The 21,430-nt window shown below is 34.6% G+C and overlaps 1 protein-coding gene across 3 annotated transcripts in view; it reads left to right on the top strand.

Annotated features, from left to right (window-relative positions):
• DMD (dystrophin) overlaps positions 1-21,430 on the top strand; it is a 1,135,346-nt gene that overhangs the window by 886,676 nt on the left and 227,240 nt on the right. For all 3 annotated transcript variants that reach the window (XM_056512754.1, XM_056512922.1, XM_056512842.1), the window contains one exon: positions 14,584-14,773. In XM_056512754.1, coding sequence (XP_056368729.1) covers positions 14,584-14,773 — 190 coding nt within the window. The remainder of the gene's footprint in view (positions 1-14,583; positions 14,774-21,430) is intronic.

The raw sequence follows: 21,430 nt of genomic DNA, 5'->3' as shown, positions 1-21,430 counted from the left end.
TCTAAATTAAAATAGCAAATTCTAGTGGAAAATATTGTAATTATAGGGAAATTCTTTTGTTTTCTGAGAGATATTGATAATATATTTACCTTTGTTGCCTGCACTATTTAACAAAGAAATTCTCAGTCTAGATATTTGTCAGAACTTCTCTTGGTATGGAATTTTTAAGGACTAATGATCACACTAAACAAAGTGAATCTCTGCAATCTGAGGTAACACAGTTGAGATTATGTCAAGGACATAATTCTATATGTCAACATATAACTTAATATGTCAACATGTTTATTCTGAAGAACTGATGTAGGTCTCGAGTATTATTTTGAACAAAACAAAGTTTTCAAAAAAGCATTTAATCTGGAACTATTCTGAAAAGTCTGATTTTATATGAGGTCCTCATGCCTTTCTTATTAGGGAAGTGGGCATAAAAAGTCTTTCATTTTCATTAAACAAATTTCTCAGTAAAATACTCCACACTTCTCAGAAGTTGCTCTCTAGCAGAGTTAGCAAACTCTAAAGAAAAACTGTATTTGCTGCTTTTGATGCAGAAAAATGTTAAGCCTTTTGTGTTTAGAATATGGATGTCTTTAAAGTTATCTGAGTTGTTTTCTGACAATAGATTTAATTATTTTTGCTTTCTTTGTTCTATTCTGTTACATTTATTTTAAGTCCTCAGATGAATACTATAAGAAGAGTGGGAATGGCAAGGTTTAGATTCTTTGATTTAAATTTATATTTTTTGGCTTATGTTTTACTTACAGCATTTCTTAATATATCCATTTTTAAAAGCACACCTCAAAAAAATTTGGTGCAGAGGGATTATTTTATGACAATAGATAAAAGAGAGGTAATGTGTTTGAAAGACATTCTACTAACTGCCTACAATCTCAAGCAAATATTTAGGTACAGAAATATTATATCAGTCTTACCAGCAATGGCATCAGTCAACAATGCTTTGCTATTTTTTCTTCCTGATATCCCTCAGAATGATGACATTTCATCACATATAAGGAAAAAAATTGTAAAAAGAAGTAAATGAAGTTGCCAGATGAAGTTTATATGATCAGGAGATCTAGGAAGTCATTTTAGCTACTTATATTCTAGTTTGATCTTAGTTCTCCACTGAGCTGACAGCACTTTTTTGTGCAACACTGACATCAGATCCAAGATGAGAATTCAATTGGTGGCAGTGAATGTTCTTGGTTTAGTATTTGAGAGTATAGTCTTGGATGTGCTTTCAAAATGCTGGTAGGATGCACTGAAAAGGTAGTGTTACCCAGAATGCTGTGTGATCCATCATTTTCACCTTTGTGAACACATTCCTGTGATTTTTGAGAAATTGCTTTACGATTATAAAAGGTAAAGAGTTCTTGTGTTATTTCTTGAGAGAATAGCATCAGTAATACAGTATCTGACAAAAGGTTCTATGGATCCTTGGTGCTTCAGGGATGAGTTTCTTAAAAGTTTTTGCATGAGTCTAAAGAAATTAAATTTTCCCACTACTAGAATATATGTATAGTCTATATATATATAGTCTAATATCTTTATGTCTTCCAGAAAGGCAAAAGATCATCAAGAGGTCTACTAAGTCCTCTCACAGACAAACAAAAATGACCTCACAGAAAAAAGTGCTGCTGTTTTTAAATTAAATGGCTGGATTTTTTCTGTTCCATGAAGAATTTGCTCAGATTTCTAGACACCATGAATTCAGCCCTTTGAGAGCTTAGTTGCTTTGGGTTTTAAATCACAGAATCACATAATATTCAGAGGTATGGTACCCACAAATATCATCCATTCCAGCTCTTAAGTGAACAGCCCATACAGGGATGGAGCCCACGACCTTGGTATTACTAGCATCATGTTCTGACTGTAATCCAGTGATAATGATTTAAGTCTGAACAATTAAAAAGGAGAATAGGACTGGTATCTTGCAGTGAGGCCATCAGTTTCCAATAGTGTGAACTAGTTACCAACAGAAACCAAGCAGGAAACACATTTAGAAGACCATTCCTTACCACTCATACACTTACTATTTTGCTTTTTTTTTCTTTTCCTCATTCTTGGTTTTTATTTTGGTCTTGATTAAAACAAAATTATGTTTCTTTTTTCATAATTACTTTGTGTTAAATGCTCTTTAGTTCTTTCTATTGAAAATAAGGATGGATCTGATTTTTAAGGGAAATTCAACTGGAAAAATTCATTAAATAGTTTATGGAACAGGATTCTAGAGTGAGAGCAGTTTTGTGGCCAGACTTGTATCACAACTGAAGCTTAATGTGGACATATCAAAGAAGTACTCTATTTCAGAAATCTCCCTATTTTTAACATGCAGGAGAGGAAGGAGGAGCAAGGTACTAAGGAAAAACAAGTTTGATCTGCAAAAGAATAGAAATGTCAATTTTTGTTCCCATCCCATCAGAAAATTAAGACAAATGTGCTGTTCTTTCTCTTAAAGTTGAGATTTTCTGACATAATTAGAAAATTTTAGTTTCTGTTTAAACAAGAACAGAAGCTATTGCTCTGTGCTCTGAAAGTCTAACCTTAAATCTATTTCCTATTTGCCTGTAGATGAATTAACCAACTATAGCAAACTGATTATTGCTCTCATCCAAAGCTCACAGAGCAAATGAATGTCTTTCCAGTCCCCTCAATAGACTTCTTATCAGGCATCACGTATTTTAAAACAAACTGAAGAGAAATTAATAAAACTGATGGATTAGCAGAGTGCCAGGAAAATGAATTTGACCTTAGTTGTCATGTTTTGTTTGGATTGTTTTTCTTGTGATAGCTTTTTTATTTTTTTTTTTTTTTTATTTTTTTTTTTCCCCCTCTGGTGGTGTTTTCCCTGTATTTTTGTATTTCTTCAGCTGCTATGCAGGCAGTTTAAGATTTCCCCTTGCTGGCTTGTCAGTCATGCTTGAAACTGGGCATAATTCAGTCTGCTGTTAAATGCTTCATCTCTCTTTGGAAGTTACCACCAAATGTGTCAACTTGACAACAGCAGTGCTTGCCTTTTTTTTGTGGTTATGACTGAAATTTCAATCACGTGTTTGTTATAGAAAGTCACAAAGACGTCAACAAATAATGAGTCCCCATTATTTCTGGTAAGGATCAGTGGCACAAGAGGCTGATGTTTGTGACTCCTGCTGACCAAGGCACTGATCTGGGAAAGTGGCAACACAGAGGGCAGATAGGAAAGCAGTAGAATCAGCAATGTGGTTTTCTTGCATTTCCCAAAATAAAAATGGTGAGAAATCACTGAGGAGAGGTGAGATTCTATTGAGGATAATAAATCTTGAGGATGGAGCATTTATGATGTGTCTGATACAGGTGCATAAAATGGGAAACAGTAAGTAAGCAAGAAATTTGGGAAAAGGAAAAAATTATTTTGTATGTCCATGTTGTTTGTCATCCAATATTAATGAAATTTTGACCAATACCCCAAATTTAACTGACCTATTATAATTCCCTGACAAATTTAAGAAATGTAGAGCACTTCCCAGCTACTAAGAATTACATCTCCTGCAAACTATAAAAAAATATTATCTTCTGCAAATGATAAGAGATAATAGCTCTTGGAGCTATCATTCTAGCTGACATTACTGCAAGTTCTTCTTTTGTGCAAGGTACATAATCAGTTACATATCTGAGCTATATCTGCTTAATAACAGTAGTGCCTCGTGGCAATGCATTATATGGATCCACTTGCTGGTATTATTTTATCTGTTTAAAACATGCCATGTATTTCTAAGATTGTGCTCTGTTTAATTGACACAGTTTATGGCAAATTTATGGCAAAAGCATAGTTTTTTGAAGTGCCTAAAGGGCCAAGCTTGCAACACCCAGTTCCCACTTTCTGCATTTTATCTTGCTAGTGTTATATGTTTGCTATTGTCCCTATTTACTTTTATTGATTTTTTCCTATATCTTATACATTTGTTTGATTTGTTTTTTGTTTTTTTTTTTTAATTCACGTCAAGTGAGAGTTTAATTTAGTGTTGGGATTTTTAAAATCTAACTTGGATGCATTTTCTGTACCCCACAACATGGCTAATATATGCTAGGTTCAGTTATTTTTTGCCTTAAAATCTGAAAAACATGATGCTGTTTATTTATTTATCTGTCTATCAGTAATTGTAAACAGTTCCAAAATTTCCATGAGTTCTTGGTGCTGGGAACATGTCTGAGGTTGATGCTTCAGCTATGTTAATGAATTACTATCAGTGTGTTTTGATGAACCAGATACCTTCACTGATTCCAAGGAGTTAGATTTATTTTTGAGATAGTTTACCTGTAAGTTTCTGTAAGTTTCACTTCCCTGTAAGTGAGGATTTACTCCAAGGGGCAGGAGGCAGTGCTTCCAGTGCTTGTCTTATTTTTTTCTTGTGGAAACACCAGCAGAATACATTTGTGCAATAAGATGGCACTAAGAAATCAAAGTTCAGATCTGCCTTTAGTGATGCCCTTCCTTTTTATACTGTGCTGACCCCTTGGAGCTGTGGATATTTGTCACTGTTATTTCCTTTTTTGTTGGGGAAAATAAAAGTAGAAGTATGGAATGTATTTATTAAATTTTGCTTTAGCTAACTTAGTTTTCCCATCATATCACTGGTTTTATGTCTGATATTACTCTCCTTTCTGCTGGCTGGGACAAGGTACCAGCCTAGTCTCAGGAGAGTGAGTTAAAGATGGACATAAATAGTTATTCCTTTCATTTTTACTACCTTTCAGATGCTAGTATGTATTGGAACCTTCATTAAGCTATTGGACTTGATTTAAAATACTGAATTTCTTCAAGGCTTCCACTAGTTCAGAGCCCAAGCCCATCAGATTATACTGAGTTTAAATATTCTTTGTAGTATCTGTTGTTTTGAACACATCTACGGAATCTTTCTGCTATCATATTGCTGATGATTTTTTTTTTTCCTTTTGGAATTACTCAACTTCTTCTGGGTTTGACTAATCTGAATAAATTTTCCATTTTGCTCTTCATACCTTTTCCCCAATGGTTCATTACTGCACTTAGTACCACCTTTTACTACTTCCTTGGAAAAGGCTCCTAATGCTCAATGTTGAACATTATTCACATTGATTACACTATATACTTTCAGTTCAGCTTTGTTTTATTCAAGAACTTTCTGCAACAAAACCATGCATCCTTGACTTGCTTCCCAAATTGTTGCTTGTAAAGAAGTTATGATATGCTTTATGAATTTCTTTGCATAAGCTGAAGTAAAGCTGAATCACCAGCTAAACTGATGAATGCATCAGTTATGTGCTCATTCCTATTACTTAAATTTGGAAAGTGGTTTAAGAACAGGTAGACATATGCTGGGGAAAAGAAATACATCTCCTCAGATGTTGGATAAATTATCTGTAATACATAGAGGATACTTGCATGGCAGTGAGTACAAAATTATAGATCTCAAGCTAAATCAAGTATATTTTTAATGTAAGCACCTGATAACTATTTCAAAAAAATAATTAAGAAGGAAGGAAACATTGCAAATCATGCACTATTTAAGAGAAAGAGTTGGATGACTGTCAGAATTGCCTGTGAGCACATGAAGTTTAAGTTTTATCCATTTTTGTCTTGTGTCTTCATAGCAAAATAGACTTCCTCACTGCCAGACTTAGAGTTTTGGTGTATTTATGGCTCTCTCCACACTATTAAATGGTCCAGAATTCTTGTTTGAAGGGTTATGATTTCTTCTGCTAAGAATTTTGTCTTTGAAATTCATCCAAAAAAGAATAGAGGTAGAACTATCAGAGAACATCCTGTTCCCTTTGAAGTCAGCTGAAGGTTAGCCATTCATCCTCAGTGGAGTTAGGATTTTCTGTAAGGCTTTTGCATCAAACACATACTGAAGTTCTGTTGAACTGAGAGTGAGTTGAACACCATCTGAATTTGCTGAACTGGGCTCTGGAAATTCACTACTTAATTATTTATTTATATTTGCATAATCCTGAGGAACAGAACTACACCTGTAGTTTCTTTCCATGTTATTGAATCTGCATAATAATAAATTATTGGCATTTCTTTATATTCTCATATTACCTCTGGTTGTAGTTCCTCATGTTTTACCATCTTTCTGCAGCAGATCTAGTTTAATCAGATTATCTCCTTATAGTGCAGAATTTATTCTATATTTCAGTTTTCCATCAGAGTCTGACACCTCCTGGAGAGTGAAAAATAAATGTATGGTATGGAATGGTTTTTTGCAACTAATATTTTTTTATTAGATTGTATAAATATAACAGGCAGTAGGCAGGCTGTCTTCCTTCCTTCTTACTCAGATGATAACCAATTTTGGTTACCAGCTGCTTCTGACCTGAATTTTACAGAGCTATTTTTTTTTCTGGTTAGTATTTTATGCTTCTTAAAATATGCCGACAGAATACATGTTTTAAAATATATTGAGTCAATTTGATCTGCCAGCATCTTTGTGTAATGTGAGTACTACTTGAGGCCCGTATTTTAGAGGGGAAAAATAATAAGTGTGTTTATCTAAGTGTTTATTTAGTGTTACTTAATATGATGCATGGTACAATAAGAACTGTAAGTGCTGCCAGACAAGTTTTCCAGCCTGGGAATTGAAGCTTCTCTCTCTTGCATGGTAGCAAATCACTTTTTTGCTAGGCCATGGAGTTCAGCCCTCAGAGGCTGATGCTCCAAATGAAAACTACACTAACAGTTTAATAATATCCTTTGTGAGCTCTAATTGATTTCATGTAATGCCATCAGTGCATTTCACAGTTTTATTAAATTTAGTTGTTTCTGCAGTAAGTAAGGCTAAGAAAACAAGTGCCTTTAGAATATAATTAATTTCATAATCAGTTTTAATTATACTTCACTGTCTTAGAAAACAAAGATTTTATCTTACTAAATTGCATTTGAGTAATTAATGTGCTGTTTATTAAATGGTATTATTGACTGCCTGGGAATTTTGAAAGAATATGTTTTGGAATGCAAGAAAAAAATTTTATTCTACATATTATAGACCATGAAGTATGAAGAAGACAAACAGAACAATAATCTTTTTGCATCTTTTGGTAGAATAAGGGTCTAGTTTTGTCTGTTTGGTTTAAGTTTTGATGTTAGGATTTCTTCTTTTTCTGACTTCTCTATTCAATGGAAGTAACAGAATTCTTAAATATTGTCATCTCATGTCTTATTGGGGCATTACTTGAATTATATAAGGATTAGACTGGAATCTGTTCTGTGAGTTCTGAGAATTGGGGGAGGTGGGGGGAGTGTTGCTAGGTTGTTTGTTCTGTTGGATTTTGGTGGGGTTTTTTTTCCTTTCCTTTGGATTTTTTTTTTTTTTTAAATTATTTAGTGGTTTAAGATACTTACTTAAGATACTTCAATTTTGATTGAGGGCTATTTAGAAAAGTCTCTAGAGTGAATGAATCAGAATATCATTCTGTGTCTATAAATAATTTTTAATGATACCTCATATGTCTGTGATTGTGGAGTGTTGTTCAGATAGATTCCCTTCCCTTTAATCTGGTAACAGTTATGATTTACACTCTGGAAAACAATTGACTTTAATGAAAACTTATCAGGAGATTAAAAATCACAAGTAAACATAAACTGTTTTCAATAGCATAAAAGATAACCTGGAATTGATTGTAATTACAAAGGAATCCCCTTAGTTTCATTAATGATTGTTCTGTAGCTCACCATGTAAGTGTAGTAATCTATGGTTATGATGAGCATAAAGGTGATGTACACTTATAATATGATTTTATATATTCTTAACCTATGCTAAGGGAAAAAGAGACAAAAGTGATGGGGGCAAGAAAATTCTGTTAATACACATTTCCTCTAACTCTGTCTCTTTTTTAACCCATGCATTTTGGGAATGTAGGATCCCATAAGTGAATAGAGTATAAGAAGAGACAGAAAAAGGCTGATGAGAAGTTATCCTACAGGATGACACAGATCCTTTTGTACTGATGATGTCAGGTGCTTAATTTTAAAGGGTTTGTTTAAAGGTCCTATACAGAAGTCCATAGATATGATTTTGCTTCCCAGGGGGTTAAAATTCCTTTGTATTTAGCAACTTTTCTAAAACTCTTCATGAAAAATGATGTAGTATACATGGGGGATTATTATCCAAGGCTAATCTGAAACTTTATGGATAAATACAGGTTTTGGGATGGGTTTTTTCTCTTTTTGCTATTCAATATCTATTGTGCTTTAAAAAGAAATGATGGGACAAACAACCTAAACACAAAAATATGTCTTCAAATTGATTTAGTATCTTTAGTACAAAGAAAGCAGTTCAGAGGAAAATGCTGTGAGAAAGGTTGATGATTTTTTTATTTTCATACTAGTCCTGTTTATTTCAAGAAGGTCTGTGAAAGGTATAAGACTAGAAACAAGCCAGTCAATGAATAGTAACAAAAGAAATAATTTCCTGTCTCTTGCTGCATCCATTTTCCTAAGTATGGAAACACCAGAAACATATTTTCTTGTATTGAAGAGATTTATAATATGAAAGCTGTTCAGGAAAAACAATTTGCATCTTGTTTAGTAGAGTGAGTAACTGTTCATTGAAGTATTTCCCCCTTTGTCTCAACAGATTTTTAAGCAAAGACAGTCTGTGGGCTTACCACTATGATCAGGAGATGTTTTAGAATGTTCTAAGTTTTGTATCTGAAGAAAGTGTCATCATTTATGAAACTCTGATTGCCAGGGAAAGAGCATGATTTTGCCCATAAGACATTCTGAGTTCCAATCAGAGCATGGGAACATTGAGGGCTTTTGCTCTTCCTTCCTGCAGAAGAAAAGAGAATCAGCAGAGAGCTGCCTTTGTGTGTTTATTTTGGACCAGCTGTTGCACTTAATCTCTCTGTATGCCAAATTACATCTGGAATTTAAAATTATATCACTGGTTATTCGTTTGTTATAAATATGGATGTGAAGCCAGAGCAGAGATGCCCTTCAGCTCATCTGAAGACACCAAGTCAGCTCTCAGGCAGTAGATCAAGTTGTTGAGAAATTAATGTAAGGCAGAGAGAAATACTGTACTGTCGAGGTTCAACCCCAGCCAGCAACTCAGTACCATCAACTGCTTGTTCATTTCCCCATGGCAAGGAGAAGAATTAGAAAGAAAAGCTAGTTCTCCTGGGTTGAATAAGAACAATTTAATTATTGGGGCAGATGGAGAGTTGGGGTGTTGGAAGTATACTAAATATGCTACTAATATTACTGTTAATAATAATTGTAGCTTTACAATTAATATTGGAGAGGGAGAGAAAGTAACAGAACCCAAGAGAGCCAAGTGATGCACAAAGCAATTTCTCACCACCTGCTGACTGATACCCAGCCAATTCCCAAGCCTGTCTTTAGAGTACAAAATTCTGTTCCAGCACACCAAAGCTTTCCTGGTTCCTCACTCAGAGTAATGAGAGGATAAGAGGCTGTGGATATTTGTCAGCTATATGTGAACGCTGATCTCAAGTGGTTGGATGCTGATGTTGTAGCTTTGTTTGGTTACAATTTGAGGCTTTCTGGCCATTTACAACAAAATTATTTTAGAGGTAGAGTTGCACACAGTTGAGCAATCTCCAGTATTGTAAGATTAATTTGGTTAAGAACATTTTCCAGCAAGCCAGACAAAATAGTGACAGTAGAACATAAGTTTGCATATATAAAGTTCACTCAAAAAATTTATATCCACACCTACAAAACCTAGTACCTCTGTTCAGATAGTCAAACTAAAAAGGCACATTTATGCAGAAGTGCTACTGGAAAAATCCTAAGTGTCCCTTCCTGTGGTGTTAAACTAGTTGATATCCAGGATAATACAGGAAAGAAGTAGTTAAAATGCTGTCCCAATGTAGTTTTCTCCACTGAATGTTGTATCAAGCATTCCAGAGTTAATCTGCACATTCATCACTTTACTAGCATGTATTAATAACTTTAACTGTCTCTATAGAATATAGCACCTAGATTCTGAAAGAAACTTCCTCTAACCAGTAGTCCCAAAATTAATGAATATGATTTATTTTGAACTTGCATTTCAAAATTTTATCAATAATAGTTATTTTAATAATTTAATTTTCATATCTGACATCTCTTTGTGTTCCAGCTTTATCTGAGGTTAAATTATTCTGCTGCTTTGATAAGTTCTTTATCAGTCCGAGTTAAAGCAGCTGAAGAAAAGTTACCAGTGAGAACTTCAATTTATTTAGTAGTAAAAATTAAATATTCCAATAAATTTTGGCAATTGTTGCTTTTTTACATTGGTAGAAGGGATATAAAACTCATGAAAAAGGTGCAAACTTTTTCCAGCATTAACAGGAACATGAATGTTCAAATTTTCTGTGATAGTCGGCAGAATATAGGAAATTCAGGTAACTTTTTAATTCATTTTTTTAATTATATGGAACTGTAGTATTAGAAAAGAGAAAATACAATTATAGAGAACCACATGAACTATAGAATAGAACCATTTCCTGATGCTTTGTCAGACAGTAGTCCAGGATATTTTATTTTATATCTCAGTGAGATAACTTTAGTTCACTGCAGTCTGCAGATAGAAATGTGATTTAGTGATCTATTGAACACTGAATGATACAGAGTTGCTTTACTTTTATTGTTTTTAAAGAAATACCTGGGGAACAGAAATGTGTTAGTTTGTGCTCTGTACTTACTGCCTGTGCTGTTTTCTGAGCATCTCAAGGCATTATTCACACACTGACCTTCACAATGTATCTCATACTGTGAATAAGCATTGCAATTTAAAATACACACTCATAAAACGTGAATGATTCATTCCAAATTATGTAGCAAACACTACAGTTGAAGAAAAATCTGATATTCACACTTGCAGAGCCTCTGCAAACACTGAATTCCTTATGTTGTATGGGATTGGGTAGAGCTGAATGAAGCACTCCTGCGATAATTTCAATCACAGAATCACAGAACATTCTGAAAAGATAACTTAATTTCGCCATATTTTCTTCATACATATATTTGGATATTGCTATTAGCTTTAAAAGTTCTCAGCACGATACCAATGGCCTGAAACAGAGGCTGGTAAATTTCCTTTTTTGTGGATTTTTAAAAAATCCTTCAAAAACATCTTCCTGGCAGTATAAATGTTCACACATTGCTTGACTCACATCCTCTGACATTATCCCCTCAACTCAAAGCCTTCAGCTGACACGTACTTAAAAGAGCATCAGAACTTCTATCCTGCAACAAAGCTCATGTGACAACTAGAGTTGGTGAGTCCATTGTCAATGATGCCACTAGTTCTTAAAAATCAAATTTGCAGGGATGGTTGAGGACCAGCTTGCCTGCTTTTAGACATAAAAAAACAAATGAAGGCTTGTATAAAATCAAAATTTTCTAAGTTATAGGTTACAGGAGAAATAGTTTACTCTGACCTTGTTGTGGTATAACAGATATGTATAGGCAAGGGAGGAGAAACAGAATTCCAGAAATGCTGTGTCCATGATTTACAGAGGGAGTGCAGTTTGCCTGTCCTCTAGGTGTCTAGATGAAAAGAAGATGAGTCCTCCCTTTAGGAATCTTCCTTGAATAAGAATTTTTTGGTTATACACTCTGTAATTATTCTTATATCATAGTGTAACAGATTAAATCATGATTATTCAATTAAAATATTTTTTTAAATACTGTTATTATCTTTTAGTATTTTTAGGAGTATTTGTAGTAGTGTTTGTAATGTGTAGTCTTCCATTTACACTAAAACATAGTTCTGATTACTTCACGTTATTTTCTTGCTGTTTGCACTCACTATGAAATTAAACATACCTGGATAATGCAGACTAAAGAGAAAACATCTTTATTTTGGTTTGTGTAGTGTCTTGTTCCATATATGTATTTCTTTAACCCCTATGATTCTGTACAAATTAGCATGTGCTGGGTTTGATGCTCAGTTTTATTCTTCATGTTTAGACCTTCTTTTCTTATTCTAAATTCATACTTTTGTAGTGAGAAAGCCAAGTAGAGTGAAGTTTATTGAGATGCTGCAGAACAGTCAATGTACCTCAATGTTTATTGCATGTTAGCTGTACCCTAATTTAAAGTGCAAAGTACTACATATTTTCTGGTGGATGTATTAGTATGCTTATAGATAAGAAACACATTTCTGAGGACTGAAGAATTATGTGCCATAAAATTTCTGTGCATCATAGAAGATTTTTCATGATAAAAACTTCATTCTTTGCCCAGATCAATAAAATGCCATATTTTTTCAGGAAGCTGAGAGTTTCTCTAAAACACAAATTCTGACTTTGAGTAATCCTTTGGATTGCTCTCCCTTTGAATATCTTTTTCATATCTGTGCTTGAGTTTTATTTATTTCTTTAAATCTCACTGTGTGTTTGCAGAATGTTATTATTAGAGTATTGCTAGGTATTTATAGGAATCCAGGTGTACAGTAGTAAAAAAATTGCCTTTCATTCTATGAAAGAACTGCATGGAAAAAAATGTTTTATGTAATTCTGCAAAGGTTATTAACTACCATCCTGCACACTGTAAATTGAATTAGAATAATGCTATAAAGCACATCTTATAATTGTGCTCTGGAGAACTGGAAAAAATACATTTAGTTTATGCAATTGTATTCCATTTCCAAGTTGTGTTGAATAAATGTAATGCTGGTTTTGAGCTAAAAGTGGTAAATAGGTCAATATAGGCTTTTCCAGGTAAAAGATTTTCTCTGTCTTATCTTTCAATGCATATTGCTAGTATATTTAGGTGCAATTTCTACCTAATTATTCTTTAGTTTAAAAAAGAACAACAAATTCTTTCATTGCACTTATTTTAAATTTGAAGAGTAGCCTAACCACAAGCCATGTTTATGCCCACATAGAATAAAGCTGGGAAAAAGATCATGTTCACTATTCTGTATTTGAGTGTTTCCTCCTGACAGCCCCCTGGGGACACATTCTAATGCTGCAGGATAAGCAGTGCCATGATGTGGAGAGTTCTTGTAGTGGCAACAGGTGCAACTGAGGTGAAAATCCAGTCCATTTTTAAACTTTAAAAAAAGTTGATGGATGAGTTTATGGTGAGGCATTCAATAGTTTTCTCAGGTTTTGAATGAAAAATAAGCCTTTTTTTTTAACAAAATGGTTGGGAAAAACAAATAAGATGTCAAAAGATTAAAAATATAATAGAAATATGGCAGTTCTTGTGACATTAGTCTCTCAGGGAGGATATTTTTTTTCCTGTAATGGTTGTCCTTGCCTGTACTCTGACTGACTTTTTCTGTTCTTACTATACTCTGCTGCAATTTAACTATATGCTTGTCAAAAAACATGTTAAGTCAGTGCCACTTTACAAAACTTGTTGTGGTAGGTATTTGTTTTCTTCTCTCTCTTCCACTAGTGAACTGGGGTTTAGGGTGATATCATTACTTAACAGGGAGTACAACCACTTCATGACAGGAAACAGGATTAGAAAGAGAGATCAGCACCTGAAAATTTCATTACATCCTCTGATTAATTACAACTTGATAAATGTCTGCTAGAATCCAGTGTCTTAGTCTCTCCCTAAATATCTAGACAGGAAATCTCTTGAGTTATGTGAAGACCACCACAGATGTGTAGGCTGAACATAGGTGTGCACCAAAGTGCATTCATTCAACTTGAAGTAATTCACACTGCCAAATGACCTTACTAAATATTTTCAGAGCTTAAAAAATTATTTAGGTATCATGTTGATGTTAAACAAATATCCACATAATACAATAGGTAATAACCCTGACAGATTTGTGTTAATAAACAATGTAATACTCAGCTGCTCATGTTTCTAAATCCATACTTTGCTTAAGTTCAAAGCAAAAAAATCAGTGAATACATGGACACCTACATTGTACATGAATGATGATATAACACAGATCTGCTTTAATGTCTTTTTCAGCACCAGTGTTGCTGAAATCTTTAGTGTTCTTTCCTAATCTGAGTTAGACCTTCCCCATGGATAAGGTAGCCTTTGTGTTTACAAATTGTATTTTATCCTGTAACTGATAGGGATCATCTTTGTAATTTATCACATTGAAATTGAAAATAAAATAATAAATTTAAAAAAAAACAAAGAAACCACAAAGCCCACCACAAACTTTAGTGTTATAATGATTTAAAGTGTTGAACACAATCTCCGAATGTTTCAAGACATAAAAATTAACCATTAAATTTATCAATTTATCATATTTTGCAGAAGCCAGGAACTATTTTGTGATTTCTAAAAATAAACAAGTAATTCTGCTGTAGTGTAAGAAAATGATCTTTTGTTAAAACAAAACCAGGGAATCATTTCTGATTTTCAATTGTGCATATTTTAGACATAGTACTTTGAAAGAACTGCTTTTACTTAATTTTGTATCAGATGGATTCCACTTACTACCTCTCAGGTGAAAATATAAAAAAAGAACCCTACCTGGCAAACATATACTGCAAGTTCTGTAGCTAATGTGTTGGCAAACTTACCTTGACTGGTACATGAAAAATATTTAGTGTGTCTTTGTTATATTTTGATTTAATGGTTTAGGTTTGTTTTCTTCCAAAGAGTGCTGTATTTGATTATTTGTGCTTGTGCAGGGTTAGTGAACGTGAAGCAGCTCTGGAATCAGCCCTAAGAATGTTGCAGCAATTCTACCTGGATCTCGAAAAGTTCCTTGCTTGGCTTACAGAAGCTGAAACAACTGCAAATGTCCTGCAGGATGCTACACACAAAGAAAAGACACTAGAGGATGCCAAAATGGTTCGGGACCTCATGAAACAGTGGCAGGTAAGCCAAGCACTTCAATATAGAGGCATTTGACAAACATGAGAGTTTATCAAGCATATCTGATATTTATAGAAGTTATATAATTTGCACCAAGTTTTTTCTTTGTAGCTTAACTGAATTAGTTTTTCTCCATTGCTTTCAAATACATGAGAAATGGTAATTTGGTAGACTATTGTCAACATGCTCTGTTGCAGTAATAAAAAGAGATAATGATGCAAATTTTCATAGGAAATGCCTGGACAGTTCTCATACAGTTATTTTCCTCTGGGGGAAAAAAATCTTAAAGAGAGATAATATTGTATTTAGTGTTCCAGAGAATCCTGAGGAGAAAGAAAATTAATTAGTTGAGATGGTGCTGTTGAACTATGTTGTTATACTTCCACTGTATTTTCTTCACTACAGTTACTGAGAGGAATACAGATATGTCTGCTTGAGGTCCTAAATTTCTTACATATGAGGTCGATTGGCTGTTTGGAAGGCAGTACCATTTATTCAGTATTGATAGAATCATGTAAGAGTTTAGGTTGGAAGGACCTTTAAGGTCATCAAGTCAACCATTAACCAAGAACTGCCAAGACCATCACTAAACCATGTCCTCAAGTGTCACATCTACACATCTTTTAGTAGCTCCAGGGATGCTGACTCAGCCACTGCCCTGGGCAGCCTCTTCCAAAGCTCAGTGACCTTTTCAGTGAAGAAATTTCTCGTATTCACTCAGAGTGCAAGATTTTGATTTTGACAGGAAGTTCAAAACTGGAGATTTAAAGCACTAGATACTCTATGCCTTAGTTTATTTATTGATGAAAAACATACTGTGAAAAATTTAGTTATAAGTGATTTTTAAAAAAAAGAGGATTAAATTCATATAATAGTTCAAGAATTCTTAGCTGAAAAATAAATTTGCTTATTATGATGAGTAATATGTGCAGTAGTCATAACCCAGTGCTCTCTATCAAGTCTTTATTGTGAAAGCTTTTTGTTCAAACAGGCACAGTTTCCTGATAACATTGAGATATTGTCTATCCATTTGCTAAAAATGGGTAATGGAGCACAATTTTATCAACAGAACAATTTTATGGTGCCAGCAGAATGATCAGTAAAGAGAGTATGGCTTTTCATTCTGTTTCTCAGGTATTGCTGCATTGATTCTTTCTGGCTTCACACCCTGCTTGTGGCAGTTCTCTTTCACAATTCACTTTGATGTATAAAGATGAAAAGCAAGAACATGACATAAATGTGTAGTTTGCACACAGTTTATGCATATAAAAGATTCAGACAAAAAGGAGCTTTACTAAGTCATAGAAGTCTCAGAAGTATGTATTTATGTGGAAAGGAGTTATTGCTCACTAATCCATACAATCAGTCACATAAAACATAAATAGTGATAAGCCTTCATTTTTTGACTCTGTATGTGGGTCAGAAATATACTCACCCTACATAACATATCAGGCAATGACTGTATTCCAAGAAACTCACTATGTAAACTGCACATGTATTAAAACAGACACATTCCTTACAATCCATGTCCTCAATATGGTTTATTATCATTCAGTATGTATAGTAAAAGTATGCAAGCCTTGTGTGCAAGCCTTGCCCCAGCATAGAAAAAAATCCTAAATGTTTTCATTTAGGATTAGAATTTTCCAACATACGGGTTTTTTTACCCATATGAAGTCTTTCTTTTTTTTTTTTTTTTTTTTTCTTACCAACCAGGCTGAATTCAGTTCCTAGGAGGTAATATAAAATGGTGCTTTCTGATTAAAGATCAGTTATTAAAGATTAAAGTAACTTTGACTCCCTGAGTTTATTAGAATGCAAAGAACTTAAGGTCAAATATAGCAAATGGATTTAGATTTGCAGTCGGTGTCTTGCTTTTCATGCAGTTCCATAGAATTGGATAGTGTAAAAATAGTCACAAGGGACCCTTGAAATGTTACAATTCTGTTTTAATCTGGTATTTTTAACCACTAGGTGTAAACCAGTATTTTGATAAATAATTTTCTACACAATAATAAAAAACCTAAGTTTCTGAGCTCAGTAGTAGCTTTACATCCTTGTCACTGTAGATGTTTATCTCACTTTTAGTGATCTATCGGTTTTCTGCTTTACACTTTCAAACTTTATCATATTTCTTTAAACAATTAGGACAATAATGATGCTGTACAGAAACTTTTTATAGAGCAGCAGTTGCTTGTCTAGGAAAATCTCATGTTTTAGGCATTTGTTTTCCTTTTCATGTTCAGAAACCATTAACTGAATTGTCACTAATAAAGATTAATCTTTCCTTAGTAGTTAGCGGTTCATTCAGTAGCAGGAGGAGAAAGGTGAGACTTATATAACTGCACATTCTAATTACCTGATGATGTAATTATATTAAAATGTTGCATTATAAACACCCTGTTTGTTTGTACAAGCATGTATTTGCATGCATCATTTGTCTGAACTGACAGCAGTGTAATAGTTGAGTTGATTCACACGGTTAGAATACTTTCTGGAGAATTTTCAAGGATATAAACCCGTTACTCCAAGGAGTTGTGTAATTATGTGCTGCTTCTTTTTTTTTCCTAGTTGAAATGCATCATGTGTCCTCCTGAGGCCTGGTTTGTTAAGTAACCATATGAGGGAGATGAAAATTAATTTCACTTTCTGCTTTCATACATCTAGTGATACAAACTCTCAGCTGTGTTAATTATAATTGTGGGTCTGTTTACATGACACCAAGCCTGCTGGTGACAGATGGGGTACACCTGTCCCAAAGAGGGAAAAGGATCTTTGCACAGGAGTTATCAGGGTTTAGTAAACTGCATTTGAAGGGAGAAAGATATAAAACCAGGCTCGCTTGAGATAAGCCTGGGGACTGCATGTTTGGGGGACTGTGTGCTAGTGAGGTCCTTTGGTCTGAGAGCTCGGTGGAGGCAGGGGCTGGAGATCCATGTGGCTGCAGAGACAAGAGTTATTGATGAGTAAAACACCGTGGAAGCACCTGAGAATGGTCATACAGGAGTTAGGGGGTCTCCCTGCAGAAAGGTGGGGGGATCAATAGCTGAAGTCCACCTGCACCAGTGCACACAGCAGAGACAGCCAAGAGCAGGAGCTGGAACCCACTGGGCAGCTGGAAAACCATGGCACAGCCTCCATCACAGAGATACGGATGACTTGCATGCCTGGAATGTGCAGTGGATAAATTCCTCAGGAGAGACAGGCAGAGGAGAGGTGGTCTGGCAGCTCTGTATGGAAGGGAGTGTTTTGACTGTCTAGAGCTTGATACTAGTGACAACAGGGTGGAGTGTTTATGGTTAAAAATCAGGCAAGGCAGATATTCTGGTGGGAGTCTGTTATAGAGCTCCCACCAGGATTAAGAGAAAGATGAAATATTCTATAAGCAAATGGGTGAAATTTCATAGTCACTAGTCCTTTTTCTTGTGGGGAACTTCAGCTTACCAGATGTCCTCTGGAAATGCAGAAACAGCAGAGAAGAAGCAGTCTAGGATGTTCCTGGATTGTGGGAAGAGAACTTCCACAGCATTCTCCTCGAGTAACCAGCTGCTCATGGCTTGGATGGGTGTGCTCTTTGCTGGGTAAAAACTGGCTGTGCCAGGGAGTGGAGTCATATCCAGCTGCCAGACAAACACCAGGGATGCTCCCCAGGGCTCAGATTTGGGGCCAGTCCTGTTTTATGAGGAATGACTGAGGGATATGGGGGTGTTTAGCTTGGAGAAAAGACAGCTCAGGCTTTCAACTGAAAGGAGGTTGTAGCAAGATGGGAGTTGGTCTTTTCTCCTAAGAGGAAATGGCCTCAAGTTGTACCTGGGCATGTTTAGTTTTGGTATCAGGAAAAATTTTCTCATAGTAAAAGTTGTCAAATGTTGAAACAAGCAGTGGCTTCCCAGGGAAGTACTTGAGTCACAATCCCTGGATCCCATGTCACCTAGGGATGTGGTTTAGTGGTGAAATTGGTGGTGTTAGGTTAATGGTTGGACTTGATTATTTTTGAAGTTTGTTCCAACTGTAAGAATTCTATGATTGTATGAAATACTTTTCTGGTCTGTCTTTTTAGCAATAATTGTATGGGACACTTTATACAGCTTATGTGATATTAGATACAATTTTGGAGCTAGTGTGGATTTATCCTCTTACTTTATGAATGCAATCAGTTAATATTAAGCCTGTAAATGAATATAATCACAGACTTTTTTTCACTGAAATCTGACAAAGAATACTGCATGTGACACCTAAGTAAACAGTAACTGGAGAATGCTTTTGTACTATATACACAGTTTACAAAATGTTTCTGAAGTAACCTATGATGACTGACAAATTATTGGTAGTATAGGCCTGACTAAAAGTATGCCAGAATGTGATAAATGAAGCAAAGTTAATACTTTGGCATGAAATACATAGCAGATTTATTTTTATTGCCACCTTCATGCTCACTTAGCCTATAACCTAAGTAGTTTTCCATTAGAGGCAGAAGTTTTGTTGCTCATATGAAAAAGATGCAGTGCCTCAAGTTTTTACCTCAGAATACACAGTATGGGCAGTACCCTGATTTTCTCACAGTGATGTTTGCATCTAAAACAAGGGACATGAACAGCAGTCAGGGCATTCTTGTCTCTTCTATTCCTATCAAGACTTCAAAGGTGCTCATTTGTTTTTAAGGTGTCCAGGCAGCTATTTTTTACAGTAGCAAAAATCAGAGGTAGATACATATTCCTGACACTTCTGAATTATTTATCAGGATAGGTTCTTTGAGAGATAAAACATTGCTTCCAAATTTATTTCAAATATAATTTTTATATAATTGTTCAGTGCAGGTCATTTTGTGAATTATCTATGGATTAGATGATGAATCTCACTAAAATAGAAGAGAGAATGTATCTGTAATATTTTTGCTCATTTCACTTGAATTTACTAAGAAATATTAATTAATTTTCAAGTACTTCCATTCTCTGTTCTGAAACACTTTGTCATTCTCCATTCTGAAACACTTTTTCAGTCATTTCTGCTTATAAAATTGTTCCCTGAAAATTTTAAAAACATATCTTTTTTTTTCCCTTACCTGTTTTTTTAAAAAAAAGGTTTGTTCTCCATTTTTGCCTTTTATACTAACTTCTTGCCAATTCTAAAATAAAATCTGTTCTACAGTACCTGGAATAGAATAGCAGCTGTCAGTGCCATGTCATTACACTGAGGAATAGACGAGAAATTCCAAAATCTTGGGGTTTAAAACAAGTGCTTTTAAAGCCTAATCTGAGAAATCAGATAGGAAACAGAAGCTAGACAGCATCTCAGAGTGAATTTTTTTCTCGGAGCAGATTTTTAAAAATATTACTTTGAAAACACATGGTCACAAATTTTCAGTATTGTATTTAACAGTCACAAGGAAGGGGATTAATGTTCCTTTGTTGTTAACAGCAAATGTCAAATACTGAATACTTTCACAGGAGGTTCAGGTGCTGATTCTCAGCAGGGATGATGATGATAATAACTGCTCTTGAGCTGGGTATTAAAGAGAAGTGGTCAGAACTCAGCAATAAACCAGATAGGTAGATGTCAGTACTTTTCGTCAAGTATTTTGTTTCAGGCTTTTTAGTCTGGATGGTCTGTATCATAAAAACAGAAATGTATTGCTGCTGCAGCTTGCCTATGAGTTGATACATTAATGTGTATTGTGCTTCTGCCTCCCTGTTTCTGAACTTAGAAGAAAAAACCCTTATCAACACTAATTTTCTTTTGGCAGGTAAAAGGTTTTATTAAGATAACTAGTACTCTGTTAGTAGAATGAGATGTAAGTACTCCTAAAACTTATTCTCATGAAAATAAACAGCTCTCAATTGTCAGAAATCTCCCATTTAAAGTAGGTTTTTCCAAATAAGATCAATTTGTTCTTTTAATTTCTCATTTACGTATGTTCTCATAATCATGGTAGAAGAAAAATCCCATTTTTCAAATGTGCTAAATAACCCAGTATATTCTCACTTAGTTGATTTATGTATTTCCTCTGTAAAAGTTTATTGAGCACACCAGAGGGATGGTCCTAATTTTTCAGTTGTAGATCAGCATTCAAACCTTCCCAGCTTTAAACACAGGTTCTCAAACACAGATTAGATGGGAAAAGCTTTTGTAGCATGAAGTGAGATTCTGTTGTGTTGAGTAAGATTATTAGAGGAAAGCATGGAAAAATCACAAGAGGAAATATAGCAGAAGGGATAAAATGATTTGCCATTATTCTTAGCAAGTTCCAATTCCTGCATTTGCTCCCAAACTTAAAATTTCTATAGGATGCCTCATCACTCTTTTCTAAAAAAGGCTCTCCCATATCCAAAGAAGGGGATGGATGGATTTCTCATAATCTTTCTCAGTATATGTCCTATTTCATTGTAGCCCATCAATTTGACGTGGCAGGAATTAGACTGAGTGGTCACCAGAACTTTGAAGAATTCTGCCATTCCATCTTCCCGTGACCATCAGTATTTACTAGTAAAGTCTAATCTGCATTTAGTTCTTCTGCTCACTTTGTATTACTTGTAGCACATTTATTTGAAAAGTGAATAATCAGTAAAAACTAGGCAAAAACCCAGTGGTAGCCTTTAATATATTCTGATGATGAGTTTAAAAGGGTATCAGCACCTTATGCAATTATTTCTCCTACCAGAC

The sequence above is a fragment of the Oenanthe melanoleuca genome, chromosome 1 (genome assembly GCF_029582105.1).
Source record: "Oenanthe melanoleuca isolate GR-GAL-2019-014 chromosome 1, OMel1.0, whole genome shotgun sequence".
Taxonomy (NCBI): Eukaryota; Metazoa; Chordata; class Aves; order Passeriformes; family Muscicapidae; genus Oenanthe; species Oenanthe melanoleuca.
Note: the sequence above shows the minus strand (reverse complement) of the source record. Positions and strands in the feature narration are given on the sequence as shown.